We start from the raw sequence: 23,897 nt of genomic DNA, 5'->3' as shown, positions 1-23,897 counted from the left end.
AGAATGAATATTTTTTATCTTACATATTTAAATTTTCATACAAAAAGCAGTCATTGCAGTAAAATACCACACACCCCCTCCCCTAATTTTCTTATTTGATTGAATCTATGTTAAAAGATTATCATTTTATGCCTAGTGGGATCATTTTAAACCACAATAATTAAACATTCAAAGGCTTTGTTGTAATATAAATTAAAAATTCACAAAAATTCAATTATAAAATAGCAAGAGTTTATGGCCAATAGCTTAATTAATCTCATGTTGCTTCATGTTTGGTTTGACCTCTGACCTGTATGCTGACTAGCCACTGCCATATTGTCTGGATACCCTGCTCTCCGTCTGTCAGTTTCCACATCACCAAGTAGAGCGATCTCGGAGACAAGAAGTACTGGTGAGTAGCGTAATACTCTTTCTACAAAAAAAAAAATTCGATGAAAGAAACAATACAGATTTGCTGAATTGGGCTGAAGGAAACATTGACATGTTTGACACATTGTTGCGTAAGGCCAAGGGCTTTTAGCAACGATTAGACTATCGTCAAACAGATCTTCTTTTGCCTTAGACACCTTACAACAGCTGTTTTGTTATTCCTATGTATATAAAGATAACCCATTGGAGCCCCATGTGAAATAATTGTCAACAATGTTTAGGTTTAAAATGTATCATGGTGGGAGTTAGAAAAACTCCAATTTCTGAGGAGAAAGCTTATTTCCCAAGGCGAACACCAGCCATCTCACCTGACCGCCAAAATCCCATGTGCGGAATGTGACAGGTCCATTCGCCCATCTTTCTCCTATGACAATTTCATTGATGTCAATACCAACAGTTGACAGGGTATTGCCATCCTGTCGCATCCCTGTAGCTGTCTTGTCTATTCTCTGACTGAAATGCTAAAATGAATAATAGGTTTAAACTGAATACAACAAAGAAAAACCTTTGCAGATCATATTTGTTTCTGCATTACTGTATCTCTTCTTATTTAAAAACTAAGAAAAAAATCATTCAAAGACTCTGTTTCAATTTCAGTGGAAATGAGACCCATACAAAGATATAGGCTGGTGGGTGTCTGAACTTATACCAAACAGAACTCTACACAGTCATGAAATACCTGCAAAAGAAAAGCATGACTTCAAATGAAATTGATAAGGTCATGGTTAGGGGGTTTGGCTGGAACAATTCCTTTCTTTGCAACTGTGAAGAATTGGGTTGTAAAATTCATTCAGGGCAAGGACAGCACAGAAAGTAACCCCTGGCGACAAGGGTTTAAAACCTCAACATTTTGGTACAGTAGAAGCTGTTGCATTCATAGTATGATTTAGAATGAAAGACTCTCATCCATGGCTAACGTATGCAACCATTTTTTTTGTTGGCAATTGCAATTAGTTCAGGTTCAGTTCACATTGATTTGACTGATATATTAGGGATAAGCAAGCTTTCTGCAAGATGATATCCAAGAATGCTGACACCATATTAGATGCTTAAAATAGCTAACATTTCTAAATCTATTTCAAATGGTCCTTGGTGATTTCCGCCAAAAATAAGAAATCCAAGTATTAGCCTGGACTCACCAAGTGTCAAAGCAAGCAAAAAAGCTGTAAATGAAAAATACAATGCTTCAGGATTAAGACAACCAAAAGAGTCAAAGCCTAGAGAAAAGCTGCTCTCTGATCATCTGCCTGTTCACTAGGTCTGCTCGGGTTACAGTAACTGAAGCAGCCAACAACTGTGGATTTTGATGGCTTTCATCTACAACAGGACTATAAGAAAACTTGGGAAATATTGTTATGTTTCTTCAATTTTTTTGTAAATGAGACCATATTGAATTAAATTCCAAACAAAGCTAAATTTACTCAAAGAATGAACAGGTATTTTACAAAAAGAATTTAACTGAAATTGTCCCTTTCATTTCATTTACTTCTGTTGTACTTGATGTTAATAATGTCATTCTACTAAAGTACAGTCTGCTGATCTCTAAGTACATGAACCGATACATGTTATTTTGTGTATTGCTAATTATGTTTTTCACATAATTCCCAATTTTCTTCTTACTGACTCATTTGTAACAGTACTATTCATTGTCAACAAAACAATATAATATTATTATGTTGACCAAAAATGGTAAAGTTTGTACAATATTTAAAATAGTTTAAAAACATTTCCTAATAACATGTTAATAATCTCCAAATAATCTTGCATTATTCATTTAACTTAATGATTTTATATCCAGTTTCAACTGCATGTATCCAGTGAGGCACAATTATTGACTGTGTACACCCCACCAATTTTCTCAAGAAATACAGGATTACACAACAAACATTAATTCATGATCACATTATCACCTTTTTTGTCATTCTCTGTGCCTTATTTGGCTCTTAATATAGTAGCTTGTTTAGATGAACAAAAAATCAAAGATGCTTATGTACACGTTGACAATATATCTTGATATAAATTGAACCATATAAATGGCTTCCTGACACTGAAGTCTCTCACCATTGGTCAATGTAAAGTTGGTAATTCAAAAAAAATAGAGCAATCATTTTTGATAGATTATGGCTTCATGCATCTCCCTGCACACTGAGAGGATAAGTAAGTAAGTATTTTGATAGAATTATCAGTTTCAATAGTCCTTTTATTAAACAAGTCAAAAATTGAAATTATTATTGTTTGTCTTAAGCTAGGTATCTCCACAATGATTTATGATAAATTTGATAATGTATACTAGGAAAGCTGTCAAGTATGATGAAAAAATCTTGAGCATTCACACAGTCATAGAAATAAGCATAAAAGTGGTCATTAATTTACACAAATTACACAGTTTAATCTAGCAGCTGTGCAAGATATCCCTTCATGTATGGTTACAAAACACTTAAAAACTTCAGATGCATCAAGAACTTAAATAAATAGGCCATTGATGTATCTTTGAATTAAGTTTGATGAAATATATAATTCTTTTTTTGTAATTGAGCTAAATGCAATGTCTTCTTCGCCAAGTTTTTAATTGTATTTCTCAGACTTGCCGTTATGTTCATGATGAATATTTTCTGATCACGTTATCGAGGCTTACCATGACTCTATTGGTTGTTTTGCCATATTTTCTGATCACGTTATCGAGACTTACCGTGACTTTCTTGGTTGTTTTGCCATATTTTCTGATCACGTTATCGAGACTTACCGTGACTTTCTTGGTTGTTTTGCCATATTTTCGTATCTCCCTCAACAACATTGTCTTCCCGATGTTATGAACACCGACAAACATAAGATTCATACAGTTGTATTCTTCAGCCCTGATATTAAAGAAAGGAAATATCTCTTTGATAAAAAATAGAAGCAAAGCAGCTAGTGTAGGCTCTGAACCATTTTATAAATTTCCCCTATGGTACGCCATCCCTCTGAACACATGTACAATTTTTATTTCTGTGGATATAAATTATGTTGTTGCAATATTTACCAAAAACAGTTTAAATTTATAAAAACAGACATTCTGTATACCAAAAAAGGAAACAAACAATAGGAAAAAATATCATCATTCAAATAGCAGAGGGTTCACTACACTTTTTTTATTAATATTACAAAAGAATATATTACTCTTCCAGAACTGAGAGCAAGAAACCAAGGATGTCCTTTGTGCGCATTGGCGAGCCATGGATGATGTCTAGGATTGGCCCTTCCAAGTTGCATTTCTCAAGCTCCAGGGTAAACAGGCTCTTTAATTTACCTATGTTTGGTGGCAGCTTTAATGAGAAAAATACATTAATAAACAGTATCTACAATGAACCTACTATCTTGGTATTGACAAATGATGTCTATTAAATAAATGTATGTCCTCAAACACCAGTAGTCATAGGATACAATCTACCGGTAATTGCCTTCATAGCTGATAAGTGAGAGAATCAGAGAAAGAGATTCTACTTTATGTGCAAAATAAATTATGCTGTATACAAAACCACATTGGGAGAATGGATTCCTAGTTTTTATTCATTAAAAACCATCTACTAGGTACTGATTGATTTAAAATATATAAAACAAACTCCAGTAATATCAAACCTCTTTGACTCCTGTGAAAGAGAGAGACAGTCGTTTCAGAGAACTAAGGTCACCAATTTCCGATGGAATCTCTTGTAGACCGATGTTGTAACTGAGGTCCAGACTTGTCAGATTTGGAAACAGCAGACGCCGCTTCTCTTCATCTAAACTGGAGTTCAGTGAACTCAACTAGAACCAAATAAAAACTTTCTTAAGCAAAAAGAATTAATCTTTATAGTTTCCAAGGCCAAACATTTCAAAAAAAATAGTGTGGAAGATATGTAGGTGTTTTTTATTCATATTCTTATTGCAGGATTTACAAAGGGGGAAAAACTCAATTTTTCTTTTTACATTTGAAAAACTGAGCTTTTCCAATTTCAATTTTGCAATAAAATTAATCATTGCTGCAGCATTTGGCCTGATGCGGTGAACCCATGAGAAACAAACCAATAAATTTTTTGGCCATATCAAAATCTACAGGAATGGTTTTCTCTTAAGATAAGCTGCTTATTTGATACAACAACAGACTGAGTACAGTAGATTCTTTATTTTACAAGAGGACTTAATTCTGTGATTCAACTGTTTTGAATCAAAGCCAAATTTTTATCATAGTTTCATTATAATCTGCGAGATATTTGCTTCTCATGATTTTATGCAAATATTAATTCCTTGCACTTAATTAGGAATCTACAGTATAATAATAAGTATAATATAAACTGAAATTTTGGACCAAATGTACTAAAAAAAGAAGAGTCAGCTGCATTCTGCAGTAGCAATAGTGTAAAGTTGTTTTATGTTAATGTTGATCAACAAACTGGTATTCTTTTTTAAAGCCATCAGATATATAGATCTACAGGAATAAGTTGGATCTTACATTCCTTGCCATAGATACAGCTTATCTTATATCTATTATCTGAAACTGCAGCAATAATTATAAAAGTGCTCAATTCACAGCTATATGATGGAGTGCAGACTTTTAATGTGAATATATAAATGTATAATGAAATATTTCATAAGGCTAAATTTGGAGAGAACTATTACCTTATTCTGACTTATGACTAAAGAGCAAATAACCTTTGAACCCTGTGAACAATGACAAGATTTGACATCATTGATGACGTCATGACTTACACTGGCTGCGCTCGACCTCCGCTGTCTGTTGTCTGTAGCTCTGGAGACAACCACTTTCTCCAGTCTGCGGTTTCCCCCCAGGTTCAGTGTGTCTAGTCTCTCCAGTATACGATGCTGTCTGTGGGCACAAGTCATCAGCTGGGTGAAGCTAGTGTAGGAACTAAAGGAATGTGGGGAATTGGTGGGGCGAACGCTGCAATGGCAAACCAATAACAATCATTTCTTTTACAGAAAAAACATACCACCTCTTTTCTTTAATTGCTGAGCAACATCTGTTTGAGAACTCAATTAAAATTAAGTAATTCAGTAATTATATGAATTTAAGAAAATTCCAATACAGCATACTTTTTCGCACTGATCAATATTTTGTTATTTATGCAACCATTAATGAATACTGTTATTATTGATATATGGCAAAAGTATGCAGAAATAGTAACAGTTCTTATGTGCTACAGTATTAAAAACTTTTAAATCATAAATCTTTTTAAAAGATTTTTTAAAAAATAACAGATTACTCAAAATTTGTAACAAGCAAAAAAAATCTGATTATTCTAGATGGTTCAACCATCATCTGTTCATGCAGTTACCTTCGAGTGCTGTAACATAGTCCATCATTGTCTTCAAAGCACTGCCAATTCACCGTGTCTGCTAAATTGTTGCCACTGAGGTCCAGTGTCTTCAGATGCTGTGGCAGTTGAAATAACCTCCCTACAGAGCTAATTTGATTTGAGGATAAATTTAAATTTTCCATGAATGGTGATGTACAACACAGCCAGAAAGGAATCTCCTTGAGTCTGTTTCTAGAAAGATTCAAGTCTTGAAGTCCCCGATTCCTTGGTCCTGAGCCAATATCAAAATCATTGTCTGATACATGAACAGACCCCGACATCCAGATTAAGGCATGCTTTACTTCAGTTTCCTCTACATCTGATTTAGGTGTGGGGGCCTGATTTGGGATGGAATCATCTTCAAAATTATTGGGGACATTTGAGGGATTTCCTTGAGAAGGGGGGCGAGATTGTTTGGGTCGCGGCTGGGGAAGAGAGGCAATCATGTTGTTGGCCAGATTCAAAAAGGCCAAGCACTGAAGCTCCCAAATGTCACAGGGAATGTCTTTTACACTGTTGTATGATACTGAGAGAAATCGAAGTGTAGACACCTTAAATAAATAATCTGGTAACACCTCAATTTTGTTTCTGTCAAGCAACAGTTCCTCTAAACAGACAAAGAGATGGTCATTATCGGACACATCAGGAAACATTTTGATCTGGTTTTTGGACAGATTTAGGTAGTGCAAAGATGGCAGTTTGAAAAACACTGCAGGAAACATGGGACCTATCTTATTTCCAGAGATGTCAATCTTTGTGATAGCAAACAGTGCAAAAGGGTTACTAAGGGATGTTGCCTGCAGCTCAGGATTGTGGTGACAGCTAATATCCACTAGGGTATCTTCCTTCAGAGCATCAATATGCTGAAGATCCTGCCATTTAATGTGCACTGAATTCACAGGGAACTTTTTCTTGAAATCTAAGTTCAGTGAATTTAAGCCATCATAACTGTCTTCTAGATCAGACATCTGCCTGTACAAAAGTCTCATGTCCATCTTGTTAATTTTGTACTCATTTTCCAAGTCTTTAAAAGTTCGATATTTTAAAAGTGTGAACACCATTCTTGGCCTCTTTTCTACAGCATACTCAAACACCTGTTTGTCTAAATCGTCAGCCCCATACTTAAAAAGCTTATCAAGTATAATACTGTCCCCTTTTTTACAAGCCATCATGAGGGTTGATATCAGTTTGCCATTGTCATTTGCCAGAATGTTGACATCAGCCTTGTGTTTAAGGAGGATATCCGTAACCTCATAGAAGCTACTGCTGACTGCGACATGTAAAGGAGTGAATCCATTACGACCTTGGAGATTAATGTCCACAGGGTGATAAATATTGGAGGCAAAAACCCCATTGTGAGAGCCACTAGCTTTTAACTGCTCTCTTCTTAACTCAGGTTCAAAGTTAACATTGCTAGCTTGTCTGTTTCGACCTTCATATTTTTTCGGTTGCTGTTTCCTTTCACACTGGACACAGAAATCAAGAAGACATCGTACTATTTCCACTTGGTTTTTCTCAGCAGCCAGATACAGAGGGCTCCTTCCGATGGAGTCCTTGGTGTTGACATCAAAGGGAAGCTTGTAACTAATGCCCAGGGCTTCGTCTCTATGGTCCTCCAATGCATACTCAGGGTAATCGTGGTACAGTAACAGCTGCACCAGAGATAAGTTCCCAGCTTCAATCGCCAAGTGCAGCGCAAGACTTTCATTAGACATTTTTCTTTGCACAATGTCTGGACAATGCTACTCAATAAAAAAAATAAAACAATATGAAATTGTTATATTCTGTTTTTAAATCACTTCATAAATCGAATCTTTCTTTTTGTGGTAGTGTAGAAAAACATTTACTCAGATTAAATACATTTTCACTGTACAGTAAAACACGCTTATAACGAAGTCCCAGGGACGGGCAATTTAACTTCGTTATAAGCGTAATTCGTTATAACCGTCAAGTTTACAACATGAAATAGAGACTTGGGGAATGAAATTCACTTCGCTGTAAGCGTCAATTCATTATAAGCGTGTTCGCTGTAACCGTGTTTTACTGTATAGCCACATTGGCACCACTTAAGGGCATGAACCCCTAAAGAAGGGGCCATGAATTTCACAACTTTGGTAGAGGGCTTCATGAACATCATTATCATGCATTCAGTTAATCTCCCACTACTGTAGAAATTAAAGAGAAGATTTTCTAATATTTAATACATTTTCACTATATGGCCATATTGGACCCACCTTAAGGCCTGAACCCCGACCCAGGGGTCATGAATTTCATGAGGTAGAGGGCTTTATGGACACCATAATCATGCATTAAGTTTTTCTCAAATATATATGAGAGTAGAGAAGAAGATTTTTTAGGATTTAACAATGCTGGGTACATTTCAAGCAATAGATTACAATGTACCAATTGCATTTCTCAATTACTGGCAGACATTGAAAACTCTTTAATGAGGTCTCATTAATCACTTTTGCAGGTGTGAGACAGAATGCAATATTGATAAACACATTGCTCAGTGCTGCAATTCATAATCAAAAACAAAATTTCCAACCTCTAAAGAGTACACGTATTTTATATAATGAACTTGGTTTCAAAATAACAAATTTAAATAATTCACTGGAACAGAATGCAATATTGATTGCAATTTCATAAATAAAAACAAAATTTCCAACCTCTAAAGAGTACACGTATTTTATATAATGAACTTGGTTTCAAAATAACAAATTTAAATAATTTACTGGAACAGAATGCAATATTGATAAACACCTTGCTCAGTGTTGCAATTTCATAAATAAAAACAAAATTTCCAACCTCTAAAGAGTACACGTATTTTATATAATGAACTTGGTTTCAAAATAACAAATTTAAATAAATCACTGGAACAGAATGCAATATTGATTGCAATTTCATAAATAAAAACAAAATTTCCAACCTCTAAAGAGTACGCGTATTTTATATAATGAACTTGGTTTCAAAATAACAAATTTAAATAATTCACTGGAACAGAATGCAATATTGATAAACACCTTGCTCAGTGTTGCAATTTCATAAATAAAAACAAAATTTCCACCCTTTAAAGAGTACATGTTTTTTATATAATGAACTTGTTTTCAAAATAACAAATTTAAATAATTCACTGGAACAGAATGCAATATTGATAAACACCTTGTTCAGTGTTGCAATTTCATAAATAAAAACAAAATATCCAACCTTTAAAGAGTACAGGTATTTCAATAATGAACTTGGTTTCAAAATAACATTTAAATAATTCACTGGAACAGAATGCAATATTGATAAACACCTTACTCAGTGACGCAATTTCATAAATAAAAACAAAATTTCCAACCTTTAAAGAGTACAGGTATTTCAATAATGAACTTGGTTTCAAAATAACATTTAAATAATTCACTGGAACAGAATGCAATATTGATAAACACCTTACTCAGTGACGCAATTTCATAAATAAAAACAAAATTTCCAACCTTTAAAGAGTACATGTTTTTTATATAATGAGCTTGTTTTCAAAATAACAAATTTACATAATTCACTGGAACAGAATGCAATATTGACAAACACCTTACTCAGTGTTGCAATTTCATAAATAAAAACAAAATTTACAACCTCTAAAGAGTACAATCATGTTTTTTATATAATGAACTTGGTTTCAAAATTAATTCACAGGAACAGAATGCAATATTGATAAACACCTTGCTCAGTGTTACAATTTCATATTCAAAAACAAAATTTCCAAACTCTAAAGAGTACATGTATTTTATATAATGAACTTGGTTTCAAAATAAAAAATTTAAATATTTGGAACATTATGATTCACTGGAACAGAATGCAATATTGATAAACAACTTGCTCAGTGTTTCAATTTCATAAATAAAAACAAAATTTCCAACCTCTAAAGAGTATTATATATAATGAACTTGGTGTCCAAATAAATTATAGATTTAGATATTTGGGACATTATGATTCACTGGAATTTGATTTTAAAAACAGGGTGTCTTTGTTGGTTGATATTAGTTTATTTTACAAGAATAATAACAATGTTTGTCACAGTTGCCATATTGGCTTTTAAAACTGGCTTTACAATAAAAAAAGATACAAACTTCATTTCATTTTGAAAATGATTTCAAACAGATAAGCATATGCACAGTATGCCATGTTTACTGAATGGATATTAAAAGCCAGCTTACATCAACAAAATTAATGAGAGGTTTCATGCATGTCTATATTATCAAATAATTACTTAATATATAAGTGTGGCAATATATATATTGAACTGTGACAACTGGGAAGATTTTATTTGAATTTTTTGTTGTAACACTAGCTGCATGTTAAATATAATACTTCTTACCTGAAGAAGACGTTTGACACAGTCTGTGTTTTCAAAATGGCAGGCAATATGGATGGGGGTCATTTCCTGGGAGGTACATGAGATGGTGGAGGCATGGTGCCGCAGAAGTAGGTCAACCATGTCGACATTGCCACACTTACAGGCCCTACAGACACAAGCGATCCTCATTCACATACTTCATTTCTTTCTTTGTTTATAGAACAGTGCAGTAAACTAACTATTATGCACAACAATTTTACCTAGCGATTTACCAGTGGAAAAAATGGTTCAAAGTGAGTTATTTTCCTGATTAAGTAAAATTTTAACACACTGAAATAAAAGTTAGTTTTAGCATTTTCAGAATTATTTTCGAACTATAGATATGCGACCTTACCAACATTTATTCCTGTATGAAAAATATTTGTGACAACTGTGCATACACTGTACCTCATTGTTGCAAATATTTGATAATGCCCAAAGAAACATATACTACTGGTACATAAATATTATGATACTTCAACCATGAAAATATATTTGTCACAAAGAGTCATGACATTGGTGATTTGTTTAAAAGTCCCAAATGTAGCTTGTTTACAGTTTCCATAAAAACATTCTTTTTTCAAAGATTTCAAAGAATGGATTAAATCAATAGGTATTACCATACCAACAAACAGGGGTTAATCCATCTTCTGTCACTGTATTGAGGACCAGTTTAGCATGCATCGTTGGTGATGTGTTCGTCTCTAAGATGGTGGCCATCTTGGATGTATCCGCAGCCCTACAGGCTTCTGCAAATGCTGCAATTACAAACAATCATGGCAAAATGTTGAATATTGTCATGATGATACTTCCTAATATACTACAGTGTAGTTGTCTCCCTTCTATGATTCTTATAGTTAAGTCAATATTATAATTATAATATTACCTGATAGAACAGAATCATACACTTTCTCTCTTCTCTCTGAAAGGAAATATGTTAATCAATTATCAACATTCTTCACTTCACCTGTTGTATTTTATAAATCAATGTTTGAACATTTTTTAAATTGATTATTGCTGTAAAGCTGAGGAAATATTTCCTTCTGTTATCAGACAAAGACATAGCCTCTAGCTTCAATTTACTTTGATCTAGAAATACAGTTATTTTTGGACAATCAACAAGTTTAACAAAAGTACAAATGAAAAGAGTATGTGACAGGATAACATTCTACACATTCTTTTTCATGAAGATCAAGCCCCATTGATCATTTAATGAAAAAACAACAATAAGCCCCTCACCCACTACATTACACCTGGGTACCTTGTTTTTCCATGCCTTTCTGCCATTTCCCCCTTTCCTGGGTCCTTCTTTCTCTGCCTCCTTTCCAACCTTTGTACTTTGTTTTCCCATTCCCTTTAGCCACCCATTCCTAATTTAGATTTTTTTCTTATCCAGTGTCCTAACTTATTCAGCCCCCACCCCTCCTCTTTAAGCCAGCTCAATTTCTTCATTTTTCAGTCTCCTTTCCATTCCCATTGCACTTTTTCAACACCCTCAGTACTTTTTTCAGCCCCCATTGTGTTTTTTCAGCCCCATTTCCTCTCAGAGCTTGCTTCCCTCCCTTTTCAGTCTATCCTCCCCACCCCCTGTGTACCTTGCTCCTCCTCCATCTCCTGCAAGTAATCATTTAGCTCCATGTTCTCAGCGAGAGCCATAGGACTAAGGCCCGATCCATCAGGTTTAGTGATGTCTGCTCCATAGGACAGCAGCAATTTAAAGATGTCAAGCTTCAGGTCAATAATGGCTTGGTGGAGAGGGGTCTACCAACAGATACCCACAACATCCATGATGGCATTGACTTAGAAGTGCGTGAAATAAAACGCCCGCACATATCTTAAAATGATCAACACTGATAACACTGAAATAATTCGAATGCAACAGAAAAGGAAAAATTAACTTAACTTCCCTCTTTTGAGATAATCTTGAGTTGCATATATATCATTTATTTTAAGTTATCACCAATATGCCGTGAAATGTATAATAGATATCCTGCAATCAATTTGCCAATTCAGTATGCAAATAGGAATCATAATTACTAAATGAATTCTATTTTAAATTGAAATTTAATTCAAAGTCATGCCTTTACAACATTTCATTGATTGCTTCACTGTTGGCAATATAATAACACCCACACCCATAAATCTTATTCCTATTTCTTTTATCAACAAAAGACATGGCATATTGGGTATAAAGATGGCGTGGAAGGATTTTTTACTGAGAATTTGAAATAAGGTTAGTAATTATTTATATTAAAATAGTATATTCATTTTCAGGTTATTTTCGCCAAATAATACGAGACCAAAAGTTTACACAACCAAGTACGTTTGAAACTATTGACTGAGCACTCTTAAAATTCAGCCATAAATTCAGTCTCATCATACTTAACAGACACACAGAGCTCACTTTACATTTCGTGGTGTACACTGTACATGCATGTACACAAGTACACAGCATGTTATTATATAGCTAGATTAGTAAAAAGGAAGTATAATAAACTCATCAAAAAAAATCCTCATGAGTATTTTTAGGTGCATTGTATCAAAAATAAGATTATTGACATTTAACATAATCTGATTTCAAACACTGTTATTTTACAGTGATCATGATATTATGAATGTTTAATTAATGTCTATGATAAGTATATATTTATAGGTTGTACCCACCATAAAGTTGAAGGTTTTCAATGCCGCTATATTGGGATCAGCTGAAAAACAAAAGAAGACAGATATAAAATAAGACCTAAAAACTCAACAGCCATACAGTATTCACAGGAGTTCAAATTCAAAGCTTACGCATAGCTCATGGGTCAGACAATAAAGTAAGTTTTTTGAATTTATTGATAAAAATTCGAACTCCTGTGCAGTATTTAATCTTTACAGTATCACTACTGGATCATTGGATTAACACTCTGGTAAAATCCTTAGGCACTGGATGACCATTTTTCACATATATCCATACTGTTACATGAATTAGATATACAGTAACTATGAAGATATGAACTATCTCCGATGTATGTTAGAACCCAACGTAGGAAGCACAGTTAATGTTAAATGAATTTCCATGGTCATGAATTTAATTTTCAGCACCCTAATACTGTGGTTTCATCAATATTTGTTGAATACCAATTTTCATGGATTTCATTGTTAAGTTCATCCATGAAATTAAATGTTCATTGAAGTGCAATTCCTACTAACAGTTTGTACTAATAGGGTCAATGCATGGCCACGAATTATGTTTCCTTGAAACTGTGAGTTTCACTTTATTCACAAAACTTGATACCCTTGAATATTAATGAAACCACAGTACATTTTTTCATATTTAATGTAAAACAGATGGATTTAAACTGTTGCTGGAATACCAAAAAATGACATTTTTATGGACTTTTGCACCATCTCTATAGGGCCTTGGTCCTACCGGTATATCTTTTTCAATGCACCTGTATATTTTAGTGCAAATTATAAAAAAAAAATTCTAGAAAGATGATGATCCACTTTACATAAAAAATACTAGTTTGTTGTTGTGAAACATAACATTAATATTTTAAATGAAAAAAAAACACCCATAAAATCATTGATTATAAAATACTGTATAGCATTAGGATACCTTGATTATTGTATCCCTGGCTAGTAGAGCCTTATGGACAATACTGAGTGAAAAAGGAATGAAGATTTTTTATATTTGGTATTCAATTCCTTGAACATTACCAAAAGACTTAGTACTTTTGATGATTTTGTTTAATTTTTTCATATCAATACTGACTGTACCATGAAATCTTTCATTTGTGCAGTGTAGATTTAGCAACTGAAATATAATTTTTATAAACTTGATCTGTTATTTTATGATCTAACCAATAGGCATTTTCTCCATTTTATTCACCCAAATTCTTTAACATCAATTGCCTCCTTTAGAAAAACTAGCAGTGGAACATTCATTTTATCCCATAATAAACAGATACAAGTTAAATTAGAAAATGTTGAGAGCTGCCATTGTTACCTCCATGCTCCAGCAGAATGCGGAGACATCTGGAGCTGTTGTTTGACACAGACGTATAGACTGCCGTCCGTCCTCGCCGGTCCTGGAAGTTGATAAAGTTCACACACTCCCCCTCCAACAGACATTTCATCAACTCTGCATCGTTAAATATCGCTGCCTGGATCAACTCCTCACCAGTGAAGTCTCCCATCGAAATCTTAAAATTGTACATAAAGTGACCATGGTGGTTCTATAGCTGTCAATCATATACTGAGGGTCTATAAGTAATAGAGATTTTGATCTGGGATTCACAAGTCCGAATTGATATATTCACGAACTCTTATCTTGTGTATCGATGATACACAAATGTCAACTAAGTGGAACCTTATTATGATCCTCTTATCAAGGGAGTACAGGCAATCTCTCTGGCAATTTTTTGACATTAGGAACCTTTTTATATGACAGCTAGCACACACTTCTAACCTCAGAGTGCAATTATACACCATTCGGGGTCTAGTGAAAAGTAAGATTCAATAATCACATGTTAATTTGGAAAATTCTATCCTATATTTCATGGTGATACTGACAAGCAACTTGAGATCTATCATACACTCATCCCTCCCTCCCTCCCCCCTCCTGCTATAATGACTACTAGCTGATATACATGCAGTAACTGTCTCCATCAGTCATGCTTACTAGTATGAGTCCCTCATTTCTATATTCTAATCATGAAGCTCCGAGGAAAAGAGATCAATTCAATCAGTCATGAAAGAATACCCCGGTATGTTATTATTTCTGGCATGAAATAGTTTCTGTATAATCTAGCACTAACCCATTACATTTGTTATCTCAAAGATAGTGCCCCACCCCCTTCTCCCCCTTCAATGTAAACAAATGCCTTGGTCATAAAATAATGAACCATAAAGATCTCATCCATGTTTTATAAAAATCTAAAAGCATTGTTCTGTCTCACATACAATAGGCATTACTTATACCAATAATGTGCTAGTCAGTGCGACGGACCTTTAAGATTCGACATGTGGCCAAGTTGCTCAGGGTCTGGACATTATATTGGTATTTTCTGGGCTTATCTTTACTAGTGATTTGCTGGTGTACTAAAGCCTCAGATTAATCCATTTTGAAAATCATGTATTTTAAAAAAATTATAGTAATAACTGAACAGATATGCATAAAGCATGTGTTCAAATTTCATTTACATCCTGCATTCATATTTCAAAATTATTAGTTATTATAACATTTTTTTTTAAGTTTTTGAAACTGACCTAAATCTTTATTGCCTAGGTAATTAACTAAACATATTACACTTCAAAAGGTGCCATATATTGGATAAAGAATTGGTCAAAGATTAAAAATGATTCCAAAATACCATAAGTACATAGCACCACAATTAGTTTAATGGTTTCAATAATACATGTACTAAAGTTTATTAAAGAAGTAAATTAATTTTTCTTTATGGCATCTCCTCTCTCTTCTATTCTTAGGTATGCATGTTCTATGTATGGTTCATAAGCATAACCATGGACAACATCAAATAGCTTGACAACTGGTGATAGTGATGAATTAATGTCATATGTACTAAAATCAATGTGTGCATGAACCATGGTGCCACATAGAAAAGTATATGACTTAAACTACCTGGTAGTTCATTTCTAGTTAATTTTGATATATACATGTGTGTGTACTGGTTATACCAGTAATTAAAAACTTTTATGGCTTAGAAAATAAATTATTCATTGTCAATGATAAAAAGTGTATATGTCGTAACCTATATATGCACAATACATATATAAAAAACAAAATAAATCATTCAATTAATAGTTTGGAAAGATGTCCTAGTACAAAACACCAGGTGCCTATAGGTAACAATTAAGAATTGATATGCGCTCAGCTATCAACCTTATTTTTTTTTAAATATCAAAATGTCTGACACTAAAATTGTAGCTTTAATGAAAAATGACAATAACAAACTGTCAACCATCTCAAAAATCCATAAAATGAAATACAAATTCAAAGCAGAGCATTTGTGCAGACCTCTAAACAGATAGTAAGAGGTAGGATCAGGTAAAAATGTCAAAAAAAATGTAAAAATGTCGTAATTTGAGGAATATATCATGATTGGAAAATGAATTAAATAATCTAAAAATAATCCACCAAGAGCTGAACATAGCCCCAAAAATAACAGACCTTTTCACAATAATTACTGCAGTACTGCTCTACTGCTGGGCAAATGGACATCCTAGTATTTGGCAAAGTTATGGTAGGTAAATAATTTATGATGTATAGGTAATATATAACACTTGCCATTACATCATATTTCACCAATCTATGTGAGTTCGCCCTGCAAAAAGGGCTGTACTGCAGTTACCTTGAAGGGGCCTATTGGAGCTCCATGGTAAGAAGCACTTGACTTGAAAGAGGAAAACGAAAGAAATTATATATATATATACTGCAGTACAGCTGATATACTGTAGTATTTAATTAGGAAAACCACAACTGTAACAAGCACAGGGTTTTGACACAATCTGTGCAAAAAATCGTATATATAGTATAATAGATTTTTTTCACATATTCATGTCAAAACCCTGTGGTAACAAGATGTGTAATTAATGGATGATTATGTTGATAGCATATTTGTTTACCGTTATACATCCCTATTGCATTCAATAAATTTTATTCTTGTTTTAATTTACTTTCAAATTTTAGTGACTAAGTGTTCAAAATGATGAGATGATTTTCATAATATTCGTCCAATATCAGGGACATACGACAATATTCCCCGTGTGTAAGATAAGGAGACAGCGTCGAGATTACAGTTCCATTATAAAATGGAACTCACTAACCTTTTAAGACTCTCACCACGTGCAAAAATCCCAACACCAATTCTTCCTCATTATTAATTATGCCAGCCTATTTATGATGTTTACAGCCAATTCTACTTTCAGTTTAGGACGAATATAAACACCCAAGAGTTTCCGAGTAATCATTAGCGGTGGGCGTTAAACAGAATAGCATCATTATTTAATTAAATGGGTAAAGGAAGAAGACATCGAATGCCACGTAAGTGAAAGTAAACCGGTTGTGTCGAAGAAGCCTCCGAAGTAAGTGAAAACTGACGTAAATAAAGTATTTCGATAAGGAACAAAAATGTAATGAAAATCATTTACTTCTTCATATTTTAGCAAGTTCGTTTGCTAAACCATGATAACCACGGACTGACAATGTACATAGGATAAGAATTTAAGGTTTTATCAACATAATAAAAGGTATATACTGGTGTCTCATAATATCGCGGTACTTATTTTCTAGTCATTTTTAAAAGCAGTTTTCTAACCCTATACTAATTGTGAAATGAAAGCTTTAAAACTCAGCTGCTGCTTTCCCAAAATAAGAGCATAAAAATAACATTATAATTTTGTTTTAGTTTGATGGAAATAGGTCATATCTGATAAGATTAGTACTGTACCTTATCCCGTTGAGATTCAAACTACATCAAAATTCTACAAAATTACGTAACAAACTAACATACTTGAAACTTTTTAAAAACAGTTGATAGCCTATAATCTATATTGAGCCACAATTTGCATTTTTTAATTATTTTCAGAATGAGGGTTGCAGAGTTCATCGGGTTACAGCTCTTTGAGTCAGCCTACCTATTTGTGCTGTTCTGCATCCCAATAGTAGTGGCACAGAAATACATTGGAACAATTGTCTTGTTAATTCTAATTTCCTTGGCAATATCAACATTGTTGAAAAAACTATTTTACAAGCCAGTAGACATAAAAGGACAAGGAGTGCTCATCACCGGCTGTGATACAGGTCAGTATTGAGCTGAGCCAGGCCCACACTTGATCAGCATCTCAACCTCAGGAATTGTCCAATATTGTACTGGCAGTGATCAAATTTTAAAGGAGGCCGATTGGGGTTTTTTTTTGCTGAAAAACTACAACAGCAAAACTCTTTTTTTAACCTTTTTTTTATTTATCTTTTTTAACCATATGTCATTTTAACCAACTCTAATTTATTTACGAAGTTTCAAGAAATCGACCATGTGGTTCTTTTTAGGGACCATCTCAAAAGAGAGGTACATTTACTGTAGGAATATATAGGAAACTAAGTCATCTTCTGCACTTTGAAGCAGATTAAAAAATACTACAATAGCTTTCTTTCTCAAATCGTTATATATGACAAGTAATATCATTTACTACCTTACAAGTAAAATATACTAAATTCTACCGTCTGGTTTTTAATGGGGGCCATTTCAAAATATTTAAAATGCATCAAATTTTTCTATATATTTGGAGCATTACAAATGAAGATTAGTATAATGGATTCATTCAAAAAATAAATGTCCTCAAGGATAGCATCATTCTGTGAATAAAATTTCAATGGCAAACAATTATTACTTTTTCTTTTATATTATTTCTTATAACATACTCCTGCAAAGCTTCATTTTATCATTACATCATTAAAGTTCAATGGCAATGCTCCCCTACCGCACAACAGAAAAATCATTTTAAAAAAAAAATTCCTTTAAAAAACTAATATTTTTATCTGTATTTTGTTTATTGTGTTCAATTTTATGAATGATATTGAAAAAATTTCATAAGAAGTATAAATTCAACGTATTATACTAGAATGCATATTAAAAACATGCGCAATGAAAACTAAAGTCGCCTCCTTAAATGGCCTGAGTCTTGTTTGGTAGAGCAGGCAATTTCAAGCACGTTGAAATTCTAAGCCTCTTTTACACAAATTTTAGAAATTGCCCACTCTGTTAAACAGGCCCAGGTACATTTATGAATACTCAAATTTTATCATAAATTAAAAAAGTGGCAATCCATGAATTTTGCTATTTTTTCTGAGGTTGAACACAATATAATTTTTTATCTTATTCAAAATCAAAACTTTAAATCTTGAAACAATCATAGTTGGTTGAATACAATGGATATGCATATTTCTAAGACTTTTAGATCCAGAATGCTGTTTCTATGCGTTATTAACCATGATGATATCTTGAACACTTACAATCTCAGTTTTCTCATTGTTTCAGAAAATTTTAGAATTTGACAAATTTGTAGACAAGGTAGTAGTCAGAGTCTGCTTGTGGTCATGATTTCTGTGTCACAGATAAATGTGACAAAGTTTTGCCTATAGCTAAGAAGGTCTCAGAATCAGCCACTGATTAATCCTGTTCTTTTAATGTCTGACTCCACAGGATTTGGAAATGCCTTTGCCATGAGACTGGGTGCGATGGGGTTTACAGTATTTGCAGGCTGCTTAAACCCCGAGAGTGAGGGAGCAAAGAGGCTAAAGGAAGAAGCATCTGGACAGATCCATGTTCTAAAAATGGATATCAACAGTGATGCTGATGTTAAGTCAGTCCTGGATTATGTAAATGAAACACATAAGTCCTCAGGCTGTGGTAATTAAGTTTAGTCTTTTGTAGTTAACGTATATTAGCCTGTTTTTTTTCTATTAGAATTAACGATGCTTGATTTTTTCTCTGAAATTTAAAAGGGAATATAAAATTTATTTCACTTTTGTTCTTTGGTGTCTCAAAGTTGTTTTTTTTCTACTTATCTCCTTTTTCTACTGATAGGGTTATGGGCACTGGTCAACAATGCAGGAGTCAATTTTCTTGGGGACATTGACTTTTGTACAATGGATATGTACCACAGAATCATGAATGTCAATTTATTTGGAATGGTTAGAACTACAAAAACTTTCCTACCACTCTTAAGGAAAAGCAAAGGCAAGTCTGAACTTCTCAGTGGAAGTTTTTAACAGATTTGTATAAATCAATGTCCATGTAAAATTTTCTTGAGATAAAAATTCAAATGCATTTGTTGCCTTTTACAGCAAATGAAATACTGGTACTTATCTTTTCAAAAAAGGGCGAGTAGTAAATGTGACCAGTGTCAGGGGGCGCTGTGTGTTTCCTGTAGCTTCAGCGTATTCAATGGCCAAGTATGCAGGGGAAGCCTTCTCTGATGGCCTGAGGCTGGAGATGAGGAAGTTTGGGGTAAAAGTTGTGGTAGTTGAGCCGGGAAACTTTGGAGGAGCTACTGGAATGTTAAATGAAAAATCTGTGAGTGTGATTCCAATTAGTGAGATGGCACACTAATCTTTCTGAAGTTTAGTGTTTAAGGCTATGAACTTTTTTTCATTGAATGAAAATAAAACATCTTAGATGATGTTTATTATCCCTTTTGTCGTTATTTATGGTAATTTTCATGTAAATAAAGTTTGACAATAAAAGTATTGAATTTGTGGACAGTATGGTGACCTGATTCTTTGATCATGTATGTATTACCAAAATGATGATAAATGCAATGACTATTCAATAAAGGCATAATTTCTATAGTTAGCCATCATGAGGCGAGACTTTGACACAATGTGGGCGGAGGCGGGAGAAGAGGTGAGAGAAACGTATGGTAAGGAGTACCTGGATCGCCTGTTTGAGGGAGCCAAGGGAACCTCAGCCACCTCCTACCCCACCCTGGCCCCCGTCCTGGATGCCTTAGAGGATGCAGTGGTTAACCAGAATCCTCGGATACGATACCTCGTGGATGGGGGGAGTGGCCTCATGGATGAATTCTGTGTAAGCTTTGGATTTTTAGACTTCAAGGGCATTTTACAGTCATGTACATTATATACATGAATTTTTCCATCAAAAATCACAGTGAAAGGAAAAACAGTAAGTTAGGTGGATCTGTCTTATTACATGTACATGATTTTTTCTCACTTAATCAGAGATAATTAGAAATAAAGTAACATTGTAATGTACAATTGTTTGTATCAATGCCTACCACAGAGTGATTCGTGTTTTTTGTGTATGAACTCTGTGTAAAAATGTTTAAGAAGCTATCTGTCTGTTATAAAAAAAAAAAAAAATACCGGTAACCCCCAAAACACACCATGTTTTCCACTTTAACAGTTCTCAACTGCTTTATTCATTGTTTCAGTGGCTGGCCAGGCTGAACTCCTTCCTACCAGAGCCAGTGATGGACTGGGTTGTATCCAGACTGCTGTCGCGAGAGCTTCCTCCTCTGAAGTCTTCCACACAGTAGGAGGGGAGGAAACCTACAGCACACACTGAACGCACCAACACTTACAGGGATTCAACTGCCAATTCATAATTAGTGTTGATTTACTCTAACAAGCTCTTCAAATTTAAATTTACTTTGGAATTCTGTGCATTGTTAAACATTTTCATTACAGAGTTACTGGGTTTGATATTGCATGATTTAGTAGGTGGGATGGATGTTATATAATGAAAACAATTCTTTTTGGCTGGATTACTGAGTCTTATAAGGGATTTGGTTTCTCTTGTCAGTAACTATGATGTAAACTGCCACTGTTAAGCAAAGGAAGATAATTCTGATAATACTTTCTCTGCAGGTCTGTAGCTAGCACAAGTTTTGTGAGCAATAAATATACAGTATTTTTCAATGGGTGGCACTGCAGCTCCCAGGTCGTCCATCCGAATTTTTTAAGACTGGGAGCTACAAACCTGCAGCGAATAATAGTTGACCAAGAAAGTTTTGATACAGTAATTTTAAGGCTCTTCGACCCTCAGCCTTAAAGTATTTTTTTTCATCATAAAAATGTGATTTGTCCTTCAAACTTTATAAATGAAATAAAGAGAAATTAATTGAAGATATCAATGCATTTTACAAAGTTTTTGCAAATTTGCCCACAATGAATATAATGGAATAAATATACAACTTGAGATCAGATTTGAAAAAAAAGGTTGTACCAGTGCATCAGTGGCTTGACCTCCTTTAAATTACCAATATATAGTAGAGCCAAGCATTTTGTTGAATAATTAATTGTAATATTAACACTAGAAGAGTAATTAAATTTGTGTCCATTAAAGGCAGATTTATGGTACGATTAAAAATTCTGGATATTTTATAGTTAACGTACTTAGCTGAGGATCGGAGATTGTTAAACTGAGCTTATTTTTTGTATATTTATTTATTTGCATGTTAAAACTGGTAATCAAAATCAGCATAATGAAAAAAAAAAATCAATATATATTATACAATAAAGTGGTAAAAATATTTTTACTTTTTTATTTTTACTCCCCTTTACTGGTTTTCATTTATTACTAGTAATGTTTGTTATCATAGGTTCATATTCATAAAATTTGAACCAAATTATTTAAGGAACCAATAATCTGATAGTCCATGTAAATTACAAGTACCGGTACTAGTACAGGCCAAGAACAGTTCGAGTGTGCAAGGCTTTGTGCATCTATTTTCATGCAGCCATGGTACAAAGTTATAACTTTCTTTTATATTGTGTTTTTATGCAAAATTGATATTTATATTACATGTAATGTTTCTTAGTTATTAGCAATAGTGATGTTATGGCTTTGATAAGGTAAATGCTAAAATTGGCATTTATGCATCTCTGTTTCCCTGTATTTTAAAGTATACTAAAAGCCTAATAATAGGTATAATTTGCTAATTTATTTGAGGCGGCGATGGATTTTCAAAATAAGAATTTATTAATAGAGCATCAAGAGAAACATTTAAGCATTTTAAAAGTGATATTTTGTCTATAATTATTTTTTATAAGCCCATATATACTGCAATATGCCAATTTTGAAGGGTAAAAAATGGTTTTTTGATATTAACCCTGGACCAAACCACTAGGTAAACATTTTTGAAAATAGCATTATCTGGTGACTTTTTACAATATTTTTTTGATACATTTGAAAAAAAAAATTCCCAGGGCAAAATTACAAAAAATATTGGGAAAATGTGAAAATTTTGCACTTTTTAGGTCACCTGAGTCACTCAGGTGACCTATTGCAATTGGTCTTCGTCCGTGGTCGTGTGTCGTGCGTTAACAATTTTACATTTTTTACTTCTTCTCAAAAACAAACAGGCCAATCGTTACCATTTTTGGTGTGAAGCATCTCTATGGTAAGAAGAATCTAAATTGTGAAATTTATGGCTCTACCACCCCAGGGGTGCCGCGGGCGGGGCCAAATATGCAAAAAAAGCAAAATTTTCAAAAATCTTCTTCTCTACTCCCACGTGTGTGAGGAAAAAACTTGTTGCATTGTTATGATGTCCATGAAGCCCTCTACCAAAATTGTGGAATTTATGGCCCCTGGGTCAGGGGTTCAGGCTCTAGGGTGGGGCCAATATGGCAATATAGTAAAAATGTATTAAATCTTAAAAAATCTTCTTCTCTACTACCATATATATTTGTTAAAAACTAAATGCATGATTATGATGTCCATGAAGCCCTCAACCTAAATTATGAAATTCATGACCCCTGGGTCATGGGTTCAGGCTCTAGTGTAGGGCCAATATGGTCATATAGTTAAATTGTATTAAATCTTAGAATATCTTCTTCTTTACTCCCATATATATTTGTTAAAAACTAAATGCATGGTTATGATGTCCATGAAGCTCTTAACCTAAATTGTGAAATTCATGACACCTGGGTCAGGGGTTCAGGCTCTAGGGTGGGGCCAATATGGCCATATAGTTAAAATGTATTAAATCTCAGAATATCTTCTTCTTTACTCCCATATATATTTGTTAAAAACTAAATGCATGGTTATGATGTCCATGAGGCCTTCTACCAAAATTGTGAAATTCATGACCCCTTTGTTAGGTGTTCAGGCTCTAGGGTGGGGCCAATATGGCCATATAGTAAAAATGTTTTAAATCTTAAAAAATCTTCTTCTCTACTCCCACACATGTGGGCAAAAAACTGAAAACATGGTTATGATATCCAC

The 23,897-nt window shown here is 33.7% G+C and overlaps 2 protein-coding genes across 3 annotated transcripts in view; one reads left to right on the top strand and one right to left on the bottom strand.

The window, feature by feature from the left end:
• LOC128164806 (leucine-rich repeat serine/threonine-protein kinase 1-like) overlaps positions 1-17,056 on the bottom strand; it is a 63,059-nt gene extending 46,003 nt beyond the window's left edge. Inside the window, exons 1-14 of the mRNA XM_052828820.1 lie at positions 16,975-17,056; positions 14,135-14,330; positions 12,805-12,845; positions 11,736-11,901; positions 11,027-11,062; positions 10,766-10,898; positions 10,123-10,267; positions 5,742-7,504; positions 5,155-5,347; positions 4,045-4,212; positions 3,586-3,731; positions 3,173-3,284; positions 738-890; positions 290-412 (exon numbers count right to left, since the gene is read on the bottom strand). Coding sequence (XP_052684780.1) covers positions 290-412; positions 738-890; positions 3,173-3,284; positions 3,586-3,731; positions 4,045-4,212; positions 5,155-5,347; positions 5,742-7,504; positions 10,123-10,267; positions 10,766-10,898; positions 11,027-11,062; positions 11,736-11,901; positions 12,805-12,845; positions 14,135-14,324 — 3,369 coding nt within the window. The 5' untranslated portion in view covers positions 14,325-14,330; positions 16,975-17,056. The remainder of the gene's footprint in view (positions 1-289; positions 413-737; positions 891-3,172; positions 3,285-3,585; positions 3,732-4,044; positions 4,213-5,154; positions 5,348-5,741; positions 7,505-10,122; positions 10,268-10,765; positions 10,899-11,026; positions 11,063-11,735; positions 11,902-12,804; positions 12,846-14,134; positions 14,331-16,974) is intronic.
• LOC128164807 (D-beta-hydroxybutyrate dehydrogenase, mitochondrial-like) lies at positions 12,942-22,202 on the top strand. Of its 2 annotated transcripts, XM_052828822.1 has the most exons (8): positions 12,942-12,959; positions 17,077-17,191; positions 17,736-17,950; positions 19,350-19,556; positions 19,734-19,886; positions 20,029-20,222; positions 20,499-20,735; positions 21,100-22,202. In XM_052828822.1, the coding sequence occupies exons 3-8, from the start codon at positions 17,737-17,739 to the stop codon at positions 21,202-21,204; spliced, it is 1,110 nt and encodes a 369-aa protein (XP_052684782.1). In that variant the 5' UTR covers positions 12,942-12,959; positions 17,077-17,191; position 17,736; the 3' UTR covers positions 21,205-22,202. The 2 variants fall into 2 exon arrangements, with proteins under 2 accessions (XP_052684782.1, XP_052684781.1); XM_052828821.1 differs by lacking the exons at positions 12,942-12,959; positions 17,077-17,191 and adding an exon at positions 17,261-17,397.
• Positions 22,203-23,897: the final 1,695 nt, after the last annotated feature.

The sequence above is a fragment of the Crassostrea angulata genome, chromosome 10, assembly GCF_025612915.1.
Source record: "Crassostrea angulata isolate pt1a10 chromosome 10, ASM2561291v2, whole genome shotgun sequence".
In the NCBI taxonomy this organism is placed as follows: domain Eukaryota; kingdom Metazoa; phylum Mollusca; class Bivalvia; order Ostreida; family Ostreidae; genus Magallana; species Magallana angulata.
This window is presented reverse-complemented; position numbering and strand designations above follow the sequence as displayed.